The following is a 20,680-nucleotide window of genomic DNA, read 5'->3' on the forward strand; positions in this document are numbered from 1 at the left end:
CCCATAGAAGGAGGCTTTACAAATGAGGCATTGAATGGAACTATGGAATACTTCAAACAATAATTAAAAATTTGATTAGCCATAAAGCTATTTTTAAAAGTGCGTTTTTATGTTATAAAATCCACTAGCAGGATCAGGATATTTTGTATAGTGTGTGCTTTGTTAAATTATTTTGTTGTAGCACTTATCCAAGAAATTGGTAAAAAGCAGAAAACTACAATAATTTGTGTGTCTTTCTAATTTATTTACCTGACCTTCCTTTATTAAGAAAAAAGCACAGTCATAACATTTTGCTTTGTGTCTATCTGCCCAACTGATTCGATCCTGCATGGCTGGTATGCTCCAGAATCCTTCGATTAAACAATGTCATCTCTTGGGACCCGAGAAGTGCATCTTCTCTGTAGCAGCGCCTGCCCTCTAGAATGAGGGTCCCACCAAGAGCCAAATGGCCCCCACCCTGCTGTTGTTTAGAAGAGCCGTGAAGACCTGGCTCTTCATCCAGGCCTTTGAGGAGGGAGAGGGAGACCCCTCGCTCCATTCCATCTCTGCTGCACCTTTATCTTCTTTTATTGATTTTATTGTAATTTCTTTGATTGCTGTGAGCCACTCAGAGTCATTTGAGAGTTAGACAGCATACAAGTTTAATAATAAACATCATCATCATCATCATCATCATCATCATCATCATCATCATCATCATTATATTATTATTTTAACTAAATGCATCACTGATACATCCTCTTAAAGCTAATTACTGAGGGAGCATTTTCTTCTGCCTTTTCTTTTCCCATTTTTCATCTTAAAGTATTTTTCTCCTTCCTTCTTCCACTTCTCTTGTAAAATGTTGTCAAGCTTACATGGGATGAAGCTTGGATTATTTCACCTGCTGCCCTTATTTATTTCCTTGAAGACAGGTATATGAGAATACCTTTTAATACTTTTCTACCACCAAGATGAAACCGTTCGTAAAATTACTCCAGGCACTATACATAGGAATCCCAAATCTTTCCCATCCAATCTAAAAAGGAAACACGTTCAAAGGCACGTCCGAGGCACCTTACAGCTCACAGAAATCTTACCAGATGCATTTTCTTTAGCTTCCTTATTAATAGCAGATTTATAAACATGCTGCATCAGTTTGAGAAGATTATGCCAATGCTTCTGTCGGTAACATGTCTGGATATGCCCTAGAAAAGTCTGGTTTTGCTTTCTTGAAAATGTCTGTGCAAAAAGCTCCTCAAAGGACTCTCTCAAGGGCAGCCAAATCAGCTTGTTATCCACTGGCTTGTATCTGTAAAGAATACAAAACAAAGCAGCCTCACAAGACTGATGACGCAAGCAAAGCTGAGCTGGAACATGAAGCAAGATATGTTTCGTCAAAGTTTCCCTCTATAAGAAATGCTTTTGTATTTTCCCTATAATTTTGCCGCCCCTCCCCTCCCCATCAACCCTCTGTGTGGAACATCCCCCTCTTTCTCCTTTCTAGTATCTGTCTAATAAACAGCAAACAATATTATGTTAAAAGTTTTAAATGTTTATTCAAAGCCACCCCCACCCATCAAATAGGCTCTCTTTCTTCCCCGTCTTGCTGACTGTAGCCTAATTTCCTATTGACTTGGGGCTTTAAGAAAAAGACTGCATCTCATTCCAAGGAACAAAATGCATGTTTCTATGTTGCCAATGCTGTTTGGCTAGGAAGGAGGAAATTGTTGTGTTTTTTTTAAATTGACTAATCCACTCACCCCCCTAGAAGATCTGCAGTATCGCTCTGCTGGTTCATGTTGATAACTTTCAAACGGTGTCCTTAAAACAAAAGGACACAGAAGATGCTGAATGGGTTCCTGAGCTACCACCTCTATCCTGGTTAAAGTCTCAGTACTACACTTTACCTGTAATTTGGGCCAAGTATTGAACGGCAGAAGTCTTTCCTGCTCCCGTTTCACCCACTAGTAGCACAGGCTCTCCTTTGTCCGCACACATAGCAAGCTGCTCGATCAACACCGAAGAGGGGCGTGTGGGTGCAAAGCTTTGCTTTTTCCTGCCAAGAGATGAAAAGGCAGAATATTATACCTCCGCACCTCCAAGTCTTCTATTCACGAATCCCCTAAACAGACCCCTCTCACACCTCACGGAAACAAAGTAAAAATAACAGAAGGCCACTGCCATGGGTTTTTTTTAAATTATAAGCACTCTGCTCTCTGCTACAAATACACAGGGAAAAAAAGAGGATTGTTACATTACACATCAGGGGAATAAGTACCACTAAATTCTCTTTCTTGCATTTCTTTAATCAAAAGGAAGAATGAGCAACTTTTGGGAGAGGGGACGAAAGCCACACTTCTTTTTTTTTTTTGCCCCAGCACTTGAGGACAGACTGTGAGGTAACGCTGTCAGCAGAGGGGATCTGTGGGATCATTGGCCTCTTTTGAACTCTTCCCTGAAAACCTTCACAGCAGCTGGAAAAAGAGAAAAGCCTGTCCTAGAATGGAACGCACCTTTTCATTCCCTTTTGGAAACTGCTGCCTATGAGGAAGGGTTTCAAAAGGAAAGAAGCTCAGGTGGGAAAGATCAAAAGCTCAGCCAATGGAAGCACATGGCTCATCTTATCTCGGCTCAGAAGATATGCAAAAGCTGGCTCAGCTAGTACATGGATGAGAGACCCTCCCATGGAATTCCAGGACTATAAGCTAAATTGGAAAGTAAAAAAAAAATCCCAGAAAATGTGACAGCAAATCACTTTGTTATGGCTGCCAAGAAAACAACATCAGTGTGTCACTCAAATCACTAGGAGTCAAGCTTGACTTCAGGCCCATGCAGGGGTTTTAAAAACACCAGTGCCACAGGCTACATAATTAAAGTAACATGCAATCTGATCCAGAGTTTAGAAGAATGTCTCCAAAACTACCAATACCGTTGCATAAGTAGTGTTTGCGCCTGCTTCTTAATGAGCTGAACTCTTCCCACGGAGACATCTTGCTCTCCTATTACAATTTCCGGCTTATGAAGTTGACAGTAGTATTCTACCTATGGAAAAGGAACATCCAGGTCCACCTTTATTTATTGAAGACCAACTCACGTACAGTATTCCCATGAACAGTGAGCTGTTTCAGTACACCAAAGTGACTTTGCTGCCTGGGAAGAAGCTAACCAACGAGTTTCTCCATTTCCCCTAAGCTTCCGGTTATCAACTGCTTTTCCAATTACTCTCAAGGTGGATTTGCATATTGGACTGAGCCATCCTGGGTTAGTTTGATTTGAGCTTAAAAGTGATGTGTGAACCCAGCTGTCATTGTTTCTTTTAGGGTCTACTATGTTGCAAGAACCCATTTGAAGAGTCTTCCCTGAAAGTACACAACTAGCTGCACACCAATTTTAAGTCATTTTCCATTGAGAGAAGCACTTGCACAGAAACAGACGATTAGTAAAGGTACCTTATGCTTGGAAATGTTCAGTTTGCTTCCAATGATTTTGGCCATTTTCAGTCTATTGGCTTGTTTTGATAGCATAGCTGTGAAACAGTCTAATGCCTGTCAATAGAAAAGGTAAAAAAATATTTCCAGTTAAGAATCTATTATCTCCCAAGAAGCCAACTGTAGTCAAAGAGCAGTTAACTTTCTAGCAACATATCACTCATATATTCTTGTGATGGAAAGAAGTGAGTGGTCTTATTCGGACATTTCCATTCTTCATATATGGAAACAGGAATGCCTCAAAGAATCATACACTTGGAAGAGGCCATTTAAATCCCAAATCCAATCTGCAGTGTAGGAATCCACATTAAATCGCCCTAACTATAATCCACACAATGATCCACATAATCTTAGTGACACTTCTAATTGATTTACTAAATTTATTAAACACTCAAACTTATTAATCCTGCATCCATTATCTAACCACAACTTGAATTTATATGTTATAGAAAGTATTTTTAAAAACCCCACCACCTTTTAAAAACAAGAACAGTTTAGTTCAGACCTCACGAAAAATGTTCAGTGCAGTAGAGGAAGAAGAACTATTAAAGTTGAATGCAATTCTGTTGCACCAATTGAGTAAATCCCTGGAAAAGAAAAAGAAAAAAGAAAAGATGATATGAATATAGTTCCAAAGTGATGATTTTCCTTTATCTGCAGACAACTACAGCTTCCTTCTCACTTCATTAGGTACCTAGATGGTGTTGGCATTTTCAAAAAGCACCCACTCACCACATTTTCATTCAATTAATGCCTTCTCAGTAGGAACTTCAATTAAGGCCAGCACATATAACCTCTAAAACACTAGATAACAGTTGTCTGAGAATAATTTGTCTCCCCCAAACTAAAATATTCATCAGCTTAATTACATATTTTAATACCTTAGAGATAACTCTCTACCCTCCAAACTTGGCTTTTTATTTTCAGTCAAGCAGGATGCATCTTCCATTATGTTCTCATCACCCACAACCTGGTTTTCAGACAAATGTTTATCACCGGTAAGTTCAATGTAGATATCCAACAGACAATCTGTTACAATGGCAAGTTTAGGGTAACTTCTCTGAAGAATCTGAAGGAAGAACATAAGCAACTTTTAATGTTTTGACAGCTATATTCAGCTTCATCCAAATTAATTACTATCTTGAACATGGCATAAAGTTATATTCTACAGGTTTCAGTAGGAATTAACATAATTGAATACTCTTTTTTCTTTTTAAATTTAATTTTATAATTAAATTACAAATTCTAAAAGAAAACATCCTGAAATAATTTTGCTATCAGTACATGGAGTTTTGTTCCCTATCCTTACTTACCTCTTTCAGCTCAGTCTTAGGCAAGTTGTTGAGCTGAATTTTTGTCCAGTACTTGTCCAAAAGAGCAGCATGGCTGTTTTGCTGCCTATACCAACCGCTGCCATAACTGAAGACTCTACATTAATAAAGCCACAAATTAGTGTTTAGATTCTTGAAGCATCAGATTTCAGATGTGGAGAACCTGCAGCCCTCCTGATATTGCTCAAATATAAGTCATGGAATACATTTCCATTGGTCATGTTCAACAGGCTGCTGGGTGTTGCATTTCAGCAACATCTGAAGTGACACAGGTATTTCTGCCAAAAATGTTATAGGGTAGTATACAGTCGTGCCTACCTGTCATTCATACTGTATGGATACCACTAGTTGAACAGATCTAGGGAAGGTAACTTCTATTGTCCAAGTATAATTGTATTATGTTGGATGCAGCCCAGTGTTTAGAACAGAACAAGCTTAATAATGTCAAGCCTTAGGAAGATTTCTAAAGGGTTTTTCACTGCAGCACAAAAACTAAAGAAATCAAAATCCCAAATGATAGCAATAACAAAATGTTTGAATGCACCATTATTAATTTCCAGGTTTTCATTTGCTCATTATGCTAAGTCTCTAAATTAATTAATTAATTAATTAATTAATCTAATATTAATAACAAGCTATGATAATCTGGAAAGAATATGGCTGGATGGCTGGATTCCTACAACACTATAAACCACTACTGTATGAATTCAGCTACTGCTCCTAAATTTCCAGTATATACTCATATTTTTATAAATAGTATCTTCGATTCAAGGATGATGTTTTTAGGTATACTTAGATATGCACAGAATTATAAGTACTCCCTCCCCCCCCCAAAAAAACCCCTCTGTCTCTATGAAACCATTTTAAAGTCATCATTAAACCCTTTCTTTGCAGACTACGTTGTCTACCTTCTAGTAGCAAAAAGATGGAATCCAGGGGCTACTTTTATACAGTCATTGCGTCCAGGAATCAATAACTCTCCATTTTCCAGAAGAGGAATCAACACAGAGACCTAAGGAACAGAAAAAAGAGAAAAAAGTAAAAACTTGCACTGGGCAATATCTAAACTAGCAATTTCATTCGTGTTACAGGAATTTCCTCTCTTTTCCCATAGCTGCTCCTCAAAGAAGTTCCTAAAAATCAGATCCTCCAGAATCCAACCCCAGTATATCTCAGTCATCAAGGTAGCCTGATTCCACCCATCTGCTCACTAGTTCAAGCAGCTGTATTGATCCTATTTTGCTGCAAACACACTGGACTGTCAGCTTTGCAACATGAGTCATCTCATGGGAGAGATAATAATAGCTGGACATCCATTTTTCCCTGTCTTGAAACACATGCAACTAAGATAACACATTTTTAGAAGGACACTTCCCAGACAGGCAACAGCAAATGCTTTAACTTATTATAGGTAGAGTAACTTCCAGGGCACTGGATAACAAAGCAAGGGTGAGACATTCTATTTATATACTTAGAGGTGGGGATGAGGGGGGGAAACTATTTCATTCTGATTTGAACATAGTTGTATGTTATTGTATGACACATTCAGCACTGAGTTGTAAACCCAAAGATCTACAACTCATCCCTCAAAGTGAAAACCACAGGGGCAAATTAAAAATAAATAATCTAGAGTACTATCTGGAGGAATGAATTGCTAGTTTCCATGAAATAAGTCTTTAAGAGAACTTAAGCATGATTCTCATTCCAAGCATTCACACAGTACTTCTACAAAGCACAAAAAACATACCACATCAAGGGCAGCATAATCAATATCTTCTAAAAGTATCCAGTGCCCTCTGCTAACTGCTTGAGTCAAGGTCCCCGGTTGCCACACAAACTCTCCTGGTATATCTGTACAACGATACATGCCCAGCAAAGTCTATTAAAAAAAAAACAGAGATAAAATGTTTGCATCATTCTGCTTTTTCATTTAAAGATGTGAAAGCTTCTGAACCACAACAAATTTCTGTTGTTTTTTTCTTATGAATATAGTTAAGACATAGCATTTGAATATTTTGTTAGAAAAGTATTTTTTTTAAAAAGCTCCCCAACAGCAGCAACCACAGCGAACCACAATGTCACCGAAATGAAATGCACACAATGACCTCATTATTCAAATGTGCCATTCTGTATCTGCATCCCAGTGCCTGACACAAGTATCTGAGATGTGTTTGCATGATGAAGTTGTCACAAATGTGTCATTTGCCCTTTCTTGCCCCCCCCCCACCCGATGACTGTGGCTTCCAGGATGTGAAATTTTAGCTGAAGTCAGTTATTTGTATTTTGATGCTTCATTCCTCTCAGTAAATTACAGAGCGCCAAAATGAACGTACAGCAATCCAGAAGTTCAGTAGTAAGTTTACTCACTTCAGATCAGTATGGCTTCCACAACAAAAGATCAACTGAGATAGCGTGTGATCCAATTGGCTTTTTAATCTCTTTTAAAAATATAAACATTAAGTGATAATTTCCTAAAATGGCTGAAATATGTTTCCATTTACCTTACTGTCAGTTTGATCTCCTAGCTGGACTTTCAGAATATGAGGCGGCTTCGTCCTTCCTGTAAGTGCTGCCAAGAATTCAACTAGAGACGTTTTGCCACAACCTACTGGCCCTTCAAGGAGCACTGCCTTTTGGGAAGAAACAGCCATGGCAAGATTCTGGAGATCTGCGCAGACAGAATTCACCAGCACAAAATGGTTCAAGATGGTTTCTTGCTGCAACAGAGAAGACAATGTTTTCAGCTAGTATTAAATTTAAGAGGAACAAGGTATAAAGTAACATACAAGTTACTAATCATTTCTTAAGTATCTCAGGGCTGAACTGAACGAAACATAAAATTGGAGCCAGTTGGAGCAGAGAGCTCCAAATCAAGATGCCAATATGGGGGAAAGAAGAGTCGACACTTCCCTTTTGTCATATAAAGCTTCTCCTGAATCCACTATTTGCCTTTCTCAGCTATCATTCTCTACAAAGAAAAACCAGAAAATCTTTTTTTTAAACAAAATTCAGTTCAAGCCCTCTCCCCTCCCCCATCTCCATAGTAACTAAACTGTTGAAAAATTATAATGTGCTTAATGTTAAGCTCAGCTTTAGCTTTCAGTATCTAATTTTAAAGTCCTCCCTCTGATCCAGGAAGTGGGCAGTGAAAGGACCTGTAAGTTGTTACCAGCAGTCATTGGCTGTGCCATTTGAGGAACACAATACAGACCTCTTAACCACAATTAAAGTTAATCTAAGGTTAGTATTACATACAAATGCATCCAGTGTGTATGTTTCTCACAAGATCTTCCCATGACTGATATAGTTGTAACAATGAATCTGTGAAAAAGTTACCAACTTCTTCAATCATTCTGTAACTCTACAGGTAGTCCTTGTTTACTGACCACCATTGGGACTGACAACTCCGTTGCTAAGTGAAGTAGTTGCTAGGTGGGAAATCATGTGGTTGTGACTGTGGTCTCCTTTTTACCACTCCCCCACCCTTTGGAATGCTCACCCCTGTGCCAGGATAATTAACAAGAAGGGAATAAATGTTGGTATTTACATTCATTGGAGAGGAATGGATTACAGGAGAGTAAGCAGGCACACAATGGGGAACATACACAGAAAGCAATGCACTGGTGCTGGCAGCCACGAGTGCACTACACAAACAGTCCAATGTATTCCCCATTGCGTGCTTATTTGCTCTCTTGTAATCCCTTCCTCTCCAATCCCTCTGCTCTATTGGGGGGGGGGGGGAGAAAAAAAAACCAAGCAATTTTTGTAGGCAATCTCTTCGGGGTTTGACCCATTCCTCCCCCTTGCACATCTGTTCTCTACACAAGCCCTAAAACTAGAACCCCATTAAACAAATTAGTGAAATTTGGACTCCACACAAGTCCTAAAAGAGAACTCCATTAAACAAATTAGTCAAAAACATTATATTTCTTCATTTATTTATTGAAGAAAATGATCCAAAGCTACATATTTGCATGTGGCAAAAATATGTGAACCTTTGCTTTCAGTAATTGGTGTGCCCCTCTCAGGCAGCAGTAACTGCAACTAAACATTTTTGATAACTGTTGATCAGTCCTGCACATCAGTTTGGAGGCATTTTAGCCCATTCCCCCTTACAAAACAGCTTCAAAGGGAAGTTGGTGGACTTCCTCACATTAACTGTCCCCTTCAGGTCCTTCCACAATATTTCTATAGACTTAAGGTCAGGACTTTGACTTGACCATTCCAAAACTTCACTTTCTTCTGCTTAAACCATTCTTTAGTTGTACGACTCGTGTGCTTTGGCATGTTGTCTTGCTGCATGATCCACTTTCTTTTGAGCTTTAGTTCACGGACAGATAGCCTGACATTTTCCTGTAGAATTTACAGGTACATTCCGAATTCATTGCTCCATCGATGATGGCAAGCCATCCTGGTGCAGAAGCAGCAAAGCAGGCCCAAACCATGATATTTCCACCACTGTGTTTCACAGATGGGATAAGGTTTTTATGCTGGAATGCAGTGTTCGCCTTTCACCAAACATCACACTTTTCATTCAAGCGCAAAAGTTCTATTTTGGTCTCATCCATCCACAGAACATTCTTCTAACAGTCTTCTGGCTTAAAAGATGGTCCTTTACAAACTGTGGATAGGTAGCAATGTTCTTTTTGGAGAATAATGGCTTGCTCCTTGCAACCCTGCCATGCACACCATTGTTGTTCAGTATTCTACTGATGGTGGTTCCATGAATACTGATATTCACCAGTGCAAGAGAGGGCTTTAGTTTCTTAGACATTACCCTGGGCTTCTTTGAGACCTCCCAGAATATTACATCACCTTGGTGTGATCTTGGTTGGTTGACCACTTCTGGGGAGGGTAACAATATTGTTGAATTGCCTCCATTTGTACACAATCTACCTGACAGTAGACTGGTGGAGTCCAAATTCTTTGGAAATAGTTTTGTAATCTTTTCCAGCATGGTGAGCATCAACAACTGTTTTTCGGAGGTCCTCAGAAATCTCCTCTGCTCAAGCCATGACATACTTCTACATCCCTATGTTGTGAAGATCAGACTTTGATAGTGAATATCCAGAATTGTAATAAGGCAGGACCTCCCACACTCACACCTGATTATCATCCCATTGATTGAAACACCTGACTCTAATTTCCCCTTCAAAGGAACCGATCATCCTAGAGGTTCACATACTTTTGCCACACACAATTATGTAGCTTTGGATCATTTCCCTCAGTGAATATGAACAAGTATAATGTTTTGATTCATTTGTTTAATTGGGTTCTCTTTATCTAGTTTTAGAACTTGTGTGGAGAACAGATCATGTTTTAGGTAATATTTATGCAGAAATATTAAAGGTATTCACAAACTTTTAAACATCCTTGGCTGCTCCAGGACCAACCTGCACAACAGGTGCTGTAGCTTGTCCAAAGCAGTATCCAGATGGTCAATAGGTTGTAAAGAACTGAAAAACACAAGCCCTTAAATTCTCTCATTCAAGCCATAATAGGTATCAATGTTTTACTTACATTTTCTCTGGGTCCAAACTGTTGTCTAGGTAAGACAACTCCACACACTGCTACCACCTTTGTACAAAGGTCAGCAGCAACTAGCTCTCCCTGAGTGTACCGTAGCTTCTCCCCTTTGTTCCAGAAGATTTGGTTTGGATTGGCCAGAACTAGGGCCTGCTCAATGTTCTGCATCCGGGACTCTTCCACAAGCCTATCAAAATTGCAGTTACATTTACTACAGCAGACAGATCTACTAAACTATGTAAAGCATTTAAGAAACGCACACCACCAAAGAAGAACAAATAGAAGAAAAGTAGAGTAAAGACTTACTTAAGCCTAAAATGTATTAACTCTTCTGGATTAAAGGTCTTCTTCAGGAAAGACAATCGATGCTCATCATTCATGCAGGTAACCAAAGCAAGACAGCTGGCAGCATACCTAAGTAGGAACAATTGCTCAGGTAATATTTTATATTTGATTACTAAACATATTTTCTTCCAGACAGAGATGAAAAATGGCTATCCTACCCTATACAGCCATTTAGATTGATATCTCTAATCTATATCACTGGTTTTATGAAATCAGTTATAAGTTGCTCATAAAACGTAGATAGTATCAGTCATGTTACCATCATTTTTAAAAATGCTAACATTTATCAGAGGAGAGAAAAAAAGAGAAAGACAGGAAGAATATTGCTGACAGAGAAAGAATTAATGTAATGGGAAGAACTTTACGGGAAAAGAAACAAATCCCATAAAAATCAAAACATCAGACTTAGCGGCCTGGCCACTTTTCATCATTACTTTGACAATGATCTGATTTTCTAGAGAGATCACTTATTAAAATGAGTATTCAAGGCAATCAAAGATAAATGTTTAATGTATGACGTTAGATCCATTTTCCAACAGAAGTAAAGAGAAAGCATTACTCATTACTAAAATTTCTTTTAAGCAAAACTCATCTACCCTGGGGATTTTGAGAGTCTGGTAAGATTTCTATAAGAGCACTTTCATATGTCAATAAACATACAATGCACCTGTTGCTGTGAATATTCCTTAAGTAGTTATTTGCTACATGGGCTCATGTAGCAATTTTCATGACACATACTTGTCCATAAACACATGGTCATTAAGCTATCACACACAGCACTCTAAATGATAAATGCAAGATAGAACGAATCTCTCTGCACATCAGATGTAACTTTCATTTTCTGGGGGGCTAATGAAAACACTTCCGACAGTCCATTTGCTTACAATCTAGGCTACATAAAGTTACCCTGAATAGCTTGTCAGAATGTTCCTCTGCCTGTCAATTTAGAAGATCTTATATGGTCAGGTAATAATCTTGTCTGTTTTAAAATCCAACTCATGAATTATTCACTTCATGGAATAAAGGTAAAAAATGACTGTAAGGCCTTCCCTATTCATTAAATGAGCTATATAAATGTAAGAAAATTAAAGTTACCATCGAACTAAAGTATCATGACTCTTCAATAAAGGGACACAAACACTCCAGTTCCACAACTCTCTGAATACAGACTGATCCTTTTGGAGGAATTTGTAGGCTGCCTCCATGAGATCCCTTAACTTCATTCTGCGCCGCCCATATCGAACTAAGCTTGTATCCGAGCTCTCCAGGAAAAGTCGCTGAAACACTGGTGAAGTGTCCTTAAAGTATTTCAAAGCAAATCTGCACAAAACAATAGTACAGAGAATAATGTACAACCACAGCAAAAATGATGAACAAATCTCAACTCATTCCGAGCCCATGAAAGCTTCTGCTATAAATAACACATATATCATGCTAATATCTGTTGAATTTGGAAAACAATTTCAACTAAAAGCTGAAAAAGGACATTTCAGCAGACTTTACATTAAATAGGAGAAACATACATCATTAATGAAATTGCTAAAACCTTGCTTTTTCAGAAATTAAAGCCAACTTACACATGCTAGAAGAAAAGCTATGTTCAAGTTTGTATGTGGAATCAAAACAAAAGTATGAATGCCTCAGATACAGATCCAGTTATAGAGTGGAGCTGAGCTTTATCTAGAGAGAACACCATTCATTTCCATTTTTTTCAATAAAGGACAGAATAGAGGTGTACATAATCATTACGACTATGTAACACTTCAGATTCAGTTCCAAAAAGGTGCTCCTGAGTGCTCAGCACCACAAATACGTCTAATTGAGAAGAGCTGGTTGTTAAATGACCAACTCTTCTCAATTATATGGAGTCCCTAAGAAAATCATGAGCATAAGCAATTTGTTTTGTAAAATACCTCTGGTTTTTTAAATCTAAAATTCACAGCCCACATCTCAACTCAATGCAATAAAATTGAAACTAGCTTAGATGCAAAATGCTTGATCAGTGGGACAACTTACTGATCCTTATCAAAGTTTCAGGTTTAGTTTAAAAAAAAAATCTTAGTAGAACTCTTACATTCCTTCCATGCAAATCTTCTGGAAAAACAGTGCCGAAACAATTTAATATGTGTAAGATCATTATAATTTAGCATTTTATTCTTAGGAAAAGAGGGACCATTTTCCAATAGCTAGAATTTTGGAGGATTTCTACAACTGCTGTAGCACTTTTCCTGAGACAAATGTTTTGATAAATTTTAAAATTTCATTTCAACCTTTTTACTGTAAAAGACAAGGGCACCATATCATACACTTTAAGAGAACTAGTGCCAGCAGACACCTTTTTATATGAATGCTATCTGGTAAGGAACCAGTATAAACATGACGTTTTTCAATTCAAGTCAAGAGACCAGATTCTATACTCATACTGTCAAGTTTAATTCACAAATAATCATCTATCACAATCAACTGAGACAAAGCCACCTTTACATAGATCAGCAAAAGCTGCAAACACCATTACAGATTTTTCCAATGTAGTAGCCAAACATGAAGTCCTGAACCAGTATCTGGAAGTTGTGAGGATCTAGATGAGGCAAACTGAACTCAGATGAAATCCTTTAAGGCAGAGCTGCTGTTCGTCAACAAATATCTCAGAAATCCAATTAACAGTGGCCACAGTAATTACTCTGAATGTGGTCATGCGTCATGCAAAGAAGATAGTTGTGACTTGGGGGTCCTCCTGGACTCTTAACTGTAGGGATTTGTTATTTATTCTTTCTTTCTACTGTCTTACCTTTTTGTTCTCTGACCAGAGTCTGTTAAGACTGGAGTGGGATAAAAATATTGTTCAAATAAAAATTTTAAAAACAACGGTCTAGCATAGAATAGAACCTAAGAAAACAGCTCAGTTTTTTTAGCATAATATACTAATCCATACATGCTTCAAGCATCTGAAAAAAATGTAGAATGCTAAGCAGATACCCAAACAGGTTCAAGGGAATCTAATTATTTATCCACATGGCTGTACACATGTAAGCCCAATATGAAGGCTATATATTAAGTACAATAATTGCTAAGCCCAATCAGAGCCCAACACACATAAAATTTTTCTCCTGGGTAATTGTGTGAACCCACTGTTACTCTCCATCCAAATATCTACTATATTAAAAAAATAAGTACGCATATTATCATCACTTACGGCATTACATCTGGATGATCACCAATAAGTTTGCTCATTGCCACACAGAGTCTCTCATGAAGATCATGGTTGATCTGGCCACTAGATTTAATTGTTTCTGCATTTCTCTCCAATAAATCCAGCAAGATTGGACGAAGCTGACGGCCAATCAGAAGTGTGCATTCTTTATCCAATAATAACTGTGCTAAGGCAGTGAGAATACACTGACGGTCCTGATGACTCCAGATCTGAAAACAAAGAGATGTCCAATAAAAACAAGATGTCTCCCCTATCCCTTATTCCAGTACCCTTTCAAGTCTTCCACAAAGTGAGATCAGAGCTGAGAGTAGGAGGCTGGAGAAAAATCAAGAAAGTAAGAGTGAGAAAGATGGGCATTTTACAAACTGTGTAAGTAAAATATTCATTATAGCAATGGGATCTTCCTTCAAGCCTTACTAAAATGAATAGCAGACATTTTTACAATAATAGGGCAGATATTATAGTAGGGGCTCATACAACATAATAAGCCATGGTTTGCAAAATAAATCACAATTGTCTGGGTTCACAACACTCACTAAACCATAATCCATAATTTATAAGCCACAACAGCTAGATTTGCACAACATGCTATACCATCACCACCACAATACAGGTAGTCCCCAGTTTAAGAACAAGTTCCATTCCCAAGGTCTGTCCTTAAGTTGAATTTGTATGTAAGCCAGAACAGTATTATTGTATAATACTGTATAAGTAGTATTGTGTAATGAACTTGAACCGCTGTGTATTTAACTCAAATTATTGTGTATTTAACTCAAATTTTGCAACAATATGCTCCATTCTTAACTATGGGTTATCTGTAACCTGGGTGTTCTTAACCTGGGGACTACCTGTAATAAAAAATGTGGTTTAACACAATGAGTGAACTCTGTCTACATTTGCTTGAAGCCATCATACATGCATTCAGGTCTCCAGTTTTTATTATGTCATAACTCACTTTGTCTTAAACATACATTTATCTATGTTAAAAATATCACAGAAATCTGAAACACAGAAGTCAGGGGACACATGGGGAAAAAGCAAAGAGCTGAGAAGCTTCTGGATCAAGTTAAATCATCACTACAGGGAAAAAGACAAAAATGTTGCTGGCTGCCTAAATGAGAACCAAGCTACAAGCATACATATACAGCCTATAAGACAAAGAAGCAACAGGAAAAATGAGATGCTGAAGACATTTGGAGAGATACTGCATATTGGTATTTCTATCTGCTAGAAGATTTTCAAATGTTTTTTTTACCAAAAACAACTGAGCAAAATTAGCAGCCACCAGGGAAGAAGAGAGTTCTCCCCATGGATTAGTAATTGGTTAAAGTAAATATAGAGGATAATACTGTACATGGACAGCTCTTTTACTACAGGAATGTAAACATAAAGAATTACCTTACAACTGGCATTTCTAAGTTAAGCATATTTCAAATTCACTATTTTTACCATACATTTGTAGTAATGGTCACCAATGTGGATGACTTCAAAAAAGGGATTGGGCAAATGCAACAAAGGTACCATGAAATTAATATATTGTTAACAGCCATGATTACAGGTAGTCCCCAGTTTAAGAACAAGTTGAGTTCCCAAGGTCTGTCTTTAAGTCAAATTTGTATGTAAGTCAGACAGTATTATTGTATAATACTGTATAAGTAGTATTGTGTAATTAACTCAAACCATTGTGTATTTAACTCGAATTTTGCTACAATAGGCTCTGTTCTTAACTATGGTTTGCCTGTAAACCAGTGTTCTTAACCCAGGGACTACCTGTATTATACAACATATTAGTTCTAGAATCAGCTTAAACAGAAAATGGATCTGTGATCCCATTCATTATTTCTGAGATAATGTTTGTTTCCAGGTGCAATTCAAGGTGCTGGTTGTTACCTATAAAGCCCTACACTGCATAGGGCCTGGTTACTTGAGGGACCGCCTGTCTCCCATAGTACTTTGATTTTGGAGAGTTGGCACACCCCAGGTTCCTTCAATTGAGCAATGTCATCTGTTGGGACCCTGGAAGTGTGTCTTCCCTGTAGCAGCGTCTGCCCTCTAGAATGAGGTTCCCCCTGAGATCTAGATGGCCCTCACTCTGCTGTTGTTCAGAAAAGAGGAGAAGACCTGGCTCTTTACCCAGGCCTTTGGCAAGGGAGAGTGAGAACCTTCACTTCAATTCCATCTGGACTGTCGTGCTTGCCATCTTCTATCTATTTTATTGTAATGTCTTTGACTGTTATGAGCCACCCAGAATCACTGGGTGTCAGCCAGCATACAAGTTTAATACGTTGTTGTTGTTAATATTATTTCTGAGATAATTGCTGGCTACACAAACTTGTGTGTACCAAATTATAAAGAAATGTTAAAAACACAACTTTCTTCAACTAACAGAAACCAAATAGTCTTATAGGGAATTAAAACTAGACACGATATTTGCCAAATTAATGACAATTCTTAAATTTTAATATGATGGATAAGATCCAAAAGTTTTTGTTCCTGGAATTCTTTCATCACATATAATATACAGTATAAGCTGCTCATTTTGATTTTTTAAACTCCTGCTCTCTGCTTCTGGTAAAAGCTGATGCATCAAGGATCTTGCCTTAGGCAAAAAGTCAAAGCAGAGCATCCCTTAATTAACAATGTCCCCAATAAATCAAGGTAAACATTGCAAAAATAATGTATGCACAATAAATGCTCAATAACTCTGGGAATTTTGATTATAATACACTGGTATTTTCTGATCATTGGAATCTTGGAAATTAACACATTTTAAAAATGTGCAAGTGTTACATAAGATTGGAGCTTCCAATAGAACCTTTTCCTTCTAAAGGCTCAGGAACTGAGATTACAACAGCATTCTCAAATAATTAGGAAATTATACACTTGATTTTAGTGGCCAAGAAACCTAAAACTTATTTTAGAAGTGGATTAATACATTATTCTATGTATGGTCCTAATACAGTGGTACCTCGGTATACGAACGCCTCTACTAACGAACATTTTGGGTTACAACCAGCTTCGGCAGGAAAATTTTACCTCGGGTTATGAACTTGCCTCTACTTACGAACCGGATCCGTGGCCATTTTCCCTGCTGTCACGCAGTCGCGGCTTCCTGTGGGCGAGGTCGCGGTAGCAAGGAGACGTTCGGTGAGGCTCGTGGTGTGTTTTGCGGTGTTTTGTGAAGGTTTTTGGTGTGCATGTTAGCATGGCTCCAAAGAAAATGCAGAACAGGCTTGGCGGGAGTCAGGCTCTGAAGAGGAAATTGCCTCGGGTTGCGACCAAATTCGGGCGGAGGGCGGAACGGATTAACCGGATTTACATTGAACCCTATGGGGAAATTCGCCTCGGGTTGCGACCAAATTCGGAGGGCGGAACGGATTAACCAGATTTACATTGAACCCTATGGGAAACTTTACCTTGACTTGAGACCAACTCGAGTTGCAACCAGAGTCACGGAACGGATTAAGTTCGTATCCCGAGGTACCACTGTACTTAGATAATTAATTTTAACTCATAGCTCTTAATTTAGATTTTAGTATTGCTGTTTCTCATTTCTCTTTAGTATTACTGTTTCTCATTTCTCATTTCAAAGACCATAGTTAATATTTGATTTGATTAGGAAATGAAATAATTTATTATTGTCTGGGTTCATGTATCACTCTAAGCCATGATCATTAACTTTGTCTCCATTCCCAGATTCTTACTAAAACTAAGCCAAAACCAACAAACCAGATGACATACTAGTATGGGGTATAAAAGTATGTCATGGCTTATGTATCAAACTATGGATTAGCACAATGTGTGAATGAGGTCAAGCAAAAACAAATCCCCAACCTTTTTGGGGTTTTTTTAGCAACAAAAGAATATCACTACTGTTCAAAAATGTGCCAGGGCTGTATGCTAAATTAAAGAGCTGAATATTTTTCTTAAAGCCCTAATAAATAATCTTATGGTTCCTGTTAGAGTTGCCTAAAGTTTATAGGAAAAGCTAGATTTTTTCTTCTGAGGAATGTGGAGAGAGAGGGAAATCTATCTTTGTATAAATGCCTTCCCCCATCCCCAAGTCTCAAAGATACCAGAGATGTAAAGATGGTGTGCTTTGAGAAGCTGTTGATCTGCTCCCGAAATATCAGCAAGTTCAGGGGAGAGAAACACTTTTCCCATTTCCATCCTGCCAGCACCACTCTGTGACAGTAGCTGACATACCCTCAGAAGGTCAACCCAATGAGATTACTTGCTGATGCTTACCATAAGCACAACACCTAGCCTGTTATCATTGATGTTAGTTTAATTAATCAATTACATATTCTTCACACTGATTTGCATTAAACTCTACTACTGAATATGTACTGTACAGCTATCACACCACAGAGTATATCATAAACAAATATCCTACATTTTAGATGTACTACAATAGCCATGCTAGCTGGCCTAATCCCTACTGCAAACTGTGTGAAAATGAAAGGTACACAATAAAAGAACAGTATTTTGGAAGATGCTCTCCTCCTACTCTGTAAGTAAGGAAAAATAGTTATTTTGCTGACTCTGCTAATAGATGAGTATTTGTACAAGGGAAAGGCAAACTGCACTCCTTGTTTGTACTCTTGGAGAAATAGTTGTAATAGATAAGAATGAATTAGCATTGCACACATTAACTCTCCTATGCATTAAAAAAAACTCTGTTTAACTGTAATGAATATCATCTTTAAGCAAGCCATGTTGAGCTACAGAATGCAGTTATTTCAGAAGCTGCACATCAAACATACAAGCTTTCACATGAATACAAGAAAAAAGATTGTTATGAGCATGTGTTACATTAAATATTCTTTGATTTCACAGAAAAATGTAGAAAAAGAATGAAAACTGCGCACAGACTCATGGGAATGGTTGCATATGTATTATTTCATACACCTAACCTATATATGATCAACATACATGACCTACACATGATTTCCCATTTTATTACACACAATCTTCCATTTTAAAAAAATCTTTAATAAATAAAAGCAATCCTAACCATTTCCCCCCTTTCTCAAGAATGTGAACTTGTCATAATTCCTGCACTTTTCAAAATTCACGCATGAAAATTTCACATTCTTCTCCTGTCTCAAGCCAATGGTAGACTGGCCTATGACTTATGGATAACTAGAACAGTACCAGCCTAGTTCTGACCTAGTAGACTGAGAAATCTTCCAAGCAAAGTTCTCAGGGCTGGGGCAGACACAAATTAACGGGTGAAAATGTGTGGTTTTTTTCTTTTGACCATCTAGAACACCAGCAACATTAATGTACCGCCGGAGGTCAGAGAGTTTCCAAAATGCCCCACTCTCTCTTGGAGGTGACCAGGCGAGAAACGGAGGAGGTTGGCAGGGGTTGTTTGCTGCCGTCGCGAGACTGGCGGAAGGGATTCTCCTGCATCCTTGCCTCTCCCTCTCCCACTCCCCAACCCCCTCTTCAGACAAAGAAGGTAAGACCCAGCTCGCCCTCTCTCCTTAGCTTCCAACCAGGCCAATCCCTGCCTCCAAGGCCGGGCCGGGAAAGGTGGACGGTCACCCCAAGGAAGATGACCGCGCTCCCCTCTCCCTCTGCCGGTCCAGCCTTCTTCCCTCTCCCCTCTCGGTGGCCTACGGCGAAGGGGGCGCCGCTTGCCGCCCCGCCGCTGCCATTGTGGCTCTCCCACCTGTTTGGCGAGGAACCTGCTGAGCTCGCTGCTGCTCCTCTCGTTCCTTTGCGCTATTAGCTGCAACGGGGCCGCTAGGCTGAGCTGAAGATGCTCCATCTTTAGGAGCTCCCGGGAGTCCCTTCGCCTCGAGGGGCCCTTTGCCCGGGGAAGGGAAAGGGGGTGTGCACGCCAAGCTGTCCAGCAACCACTCTCCGCCACCCACTGCTAGAAGCGCGACACGTGGGAAAAGAGAGCGACTTTCGGTTTTCCCCGGAATGCTTACGTCATCTTCCAGCGACACAAATCCCCGAAGGAGCTTGCTTGGTGTTGGCTTCTGGCTGCTCCTCCCCTTGGAGAACCCCGAAACAAAACAACAAAACCCACCCCTGCGCGGACCCCGTTATGCACTGCGACGCTTCTCCATAAGACACACGTTTAATAACTTACTATTATTACTGTGTAATTATTTTTATATCTGTGTAATTGGGTTGCTGGGGTCTGTTCCCCACGCTGAGTTCTAGGTCCCGAATTGCTCGAAGATGTATTTTCGTTACTGCTTCTCCATAACTATTTCTCAAAAATGGCTTTAATGGACTTCTCAGAGGAACAGAAGGGGTTGGGCTGTAGTAACAAACGTTCTCATATGAAAGTAATTCCCGTTGAAATCTATGGGCTATTCTCAGAAAATAATGAATTGCCATGTTCGGTAACAAAGCTCCTCTTTCCACTCCAGATCTACATTATTTTCTCTAAACAATTAAAACGAATACATTCGAATTAACCTGCACAGAATTCCAACACATTTGTGAAATCCTATAATCCTTTATTTAGGAGCAAGTTCCATTTAATTAATTGAAGACTTTCCTAAAACTGCAGTTTGATACATTTGCCTTCTCCTATAAATCGAGAACTTGTCTTCTCAGTATTTTCTTGCATAGAAGGGTTGAGAGGATGGTAGAAATGTTGCATAGAACCCCCAGTTGCCAAAAAGTTTCCCATCACTGTAGTAGTTCTAGATAAAGGCTTAAGATTTCTCAAAGATTAAACTATGTTATCATACTGTTAGAGCACAGGGATCCATAAAATAGCCAGCTGCATTTTGGCCCTACCACTATGATCATGTATGTTTCATGCT

At 38.8% G+C, this 20,680-nt stretch overlaps 1 protein-coding gene across 1 annotated transcript in view; it reads right to left on the reverse strand.

The window, feature by feature from the left end:
- Positions 1-19,773, reverse strand: part of MDN1 (midasin AAA ATPase 1) — a 128,022-nt gene extending 108,249 nt beyond the window's left edge. The window contains exons 1-16 of the mRNA XM_007421800.3: positions 19,564-19,773; positions 13,866-14,092; positions 11,768-11,992; positions 10,634-10,741; positions 10,322-10,514; positions 7,303-7,518; positions 6,549-6,680; positions 5,710-5,813; positions 4,784-4,898; positions 4,352-4,539; positions 3,976-4,057; positions 3,432-3,527; positions 2,912-3,024; positions 1,890-2,038; positions 1,743-1,803; positions 1,080-1,291 (exon numbers count right to left, since the gene is read on the reverse strand). Coding sequence (XP_007421862.2) covers positions 1,080-1,291; positions 1,743-1,803; positions 1,890-2,038; positions 2,912-3,024; positions 3,432-3,527; positions 3,976-4,057; positions 4,352-4,539; positions 4,784-4,898; positions 5,710-5,813; positions 6,549-6,680; positions 7,303-7,518; positions 10,322-10,514; positions 10,634-10,741; positions 11,768-11,992; positions 13,866-14,092; positions 19,564-19,662 — 2,320 coding nt within the window. The 5' untranslated portion in view covers positions 19,663-19,773. The remainder of the gene's footprint in view (positions 1-1,079; positions 1,292-1,742; positions 1,804-1,889; positions 2,039-2,911; positions 3,025-3,431; positions 3,528-3,975; positions 4,058-4,351; positions 4,540-4,783; positions 4,899-5,709; positions 5,814-6,548; positions 6,681-7,302; positions 7,519-10,321; positions 10,515-10,633; positions 10,742-11,767; positions 11,993-13,865; positions 14,093-19,563) is intronic.
- Between the last annotated feature and the right edge of the window lie 907 nt (positions 19,774-20,680).

The sequence above is a fragment of the Python bivittatus genome, unplaced genomic scaffold, assembly GCF_059951505.1.
Source record: "Python bivittatus isolate LINGU-HERP-01145 unplaced genomic scaffold, Pbiv_v1 ctg000020_np1212, whole genome shotgun sequence".
NCBI lineage: Eukaryota > Metazoa > Chordata > Lepidosauria > Squamata > Pythonidae > Python > Python bivittatus.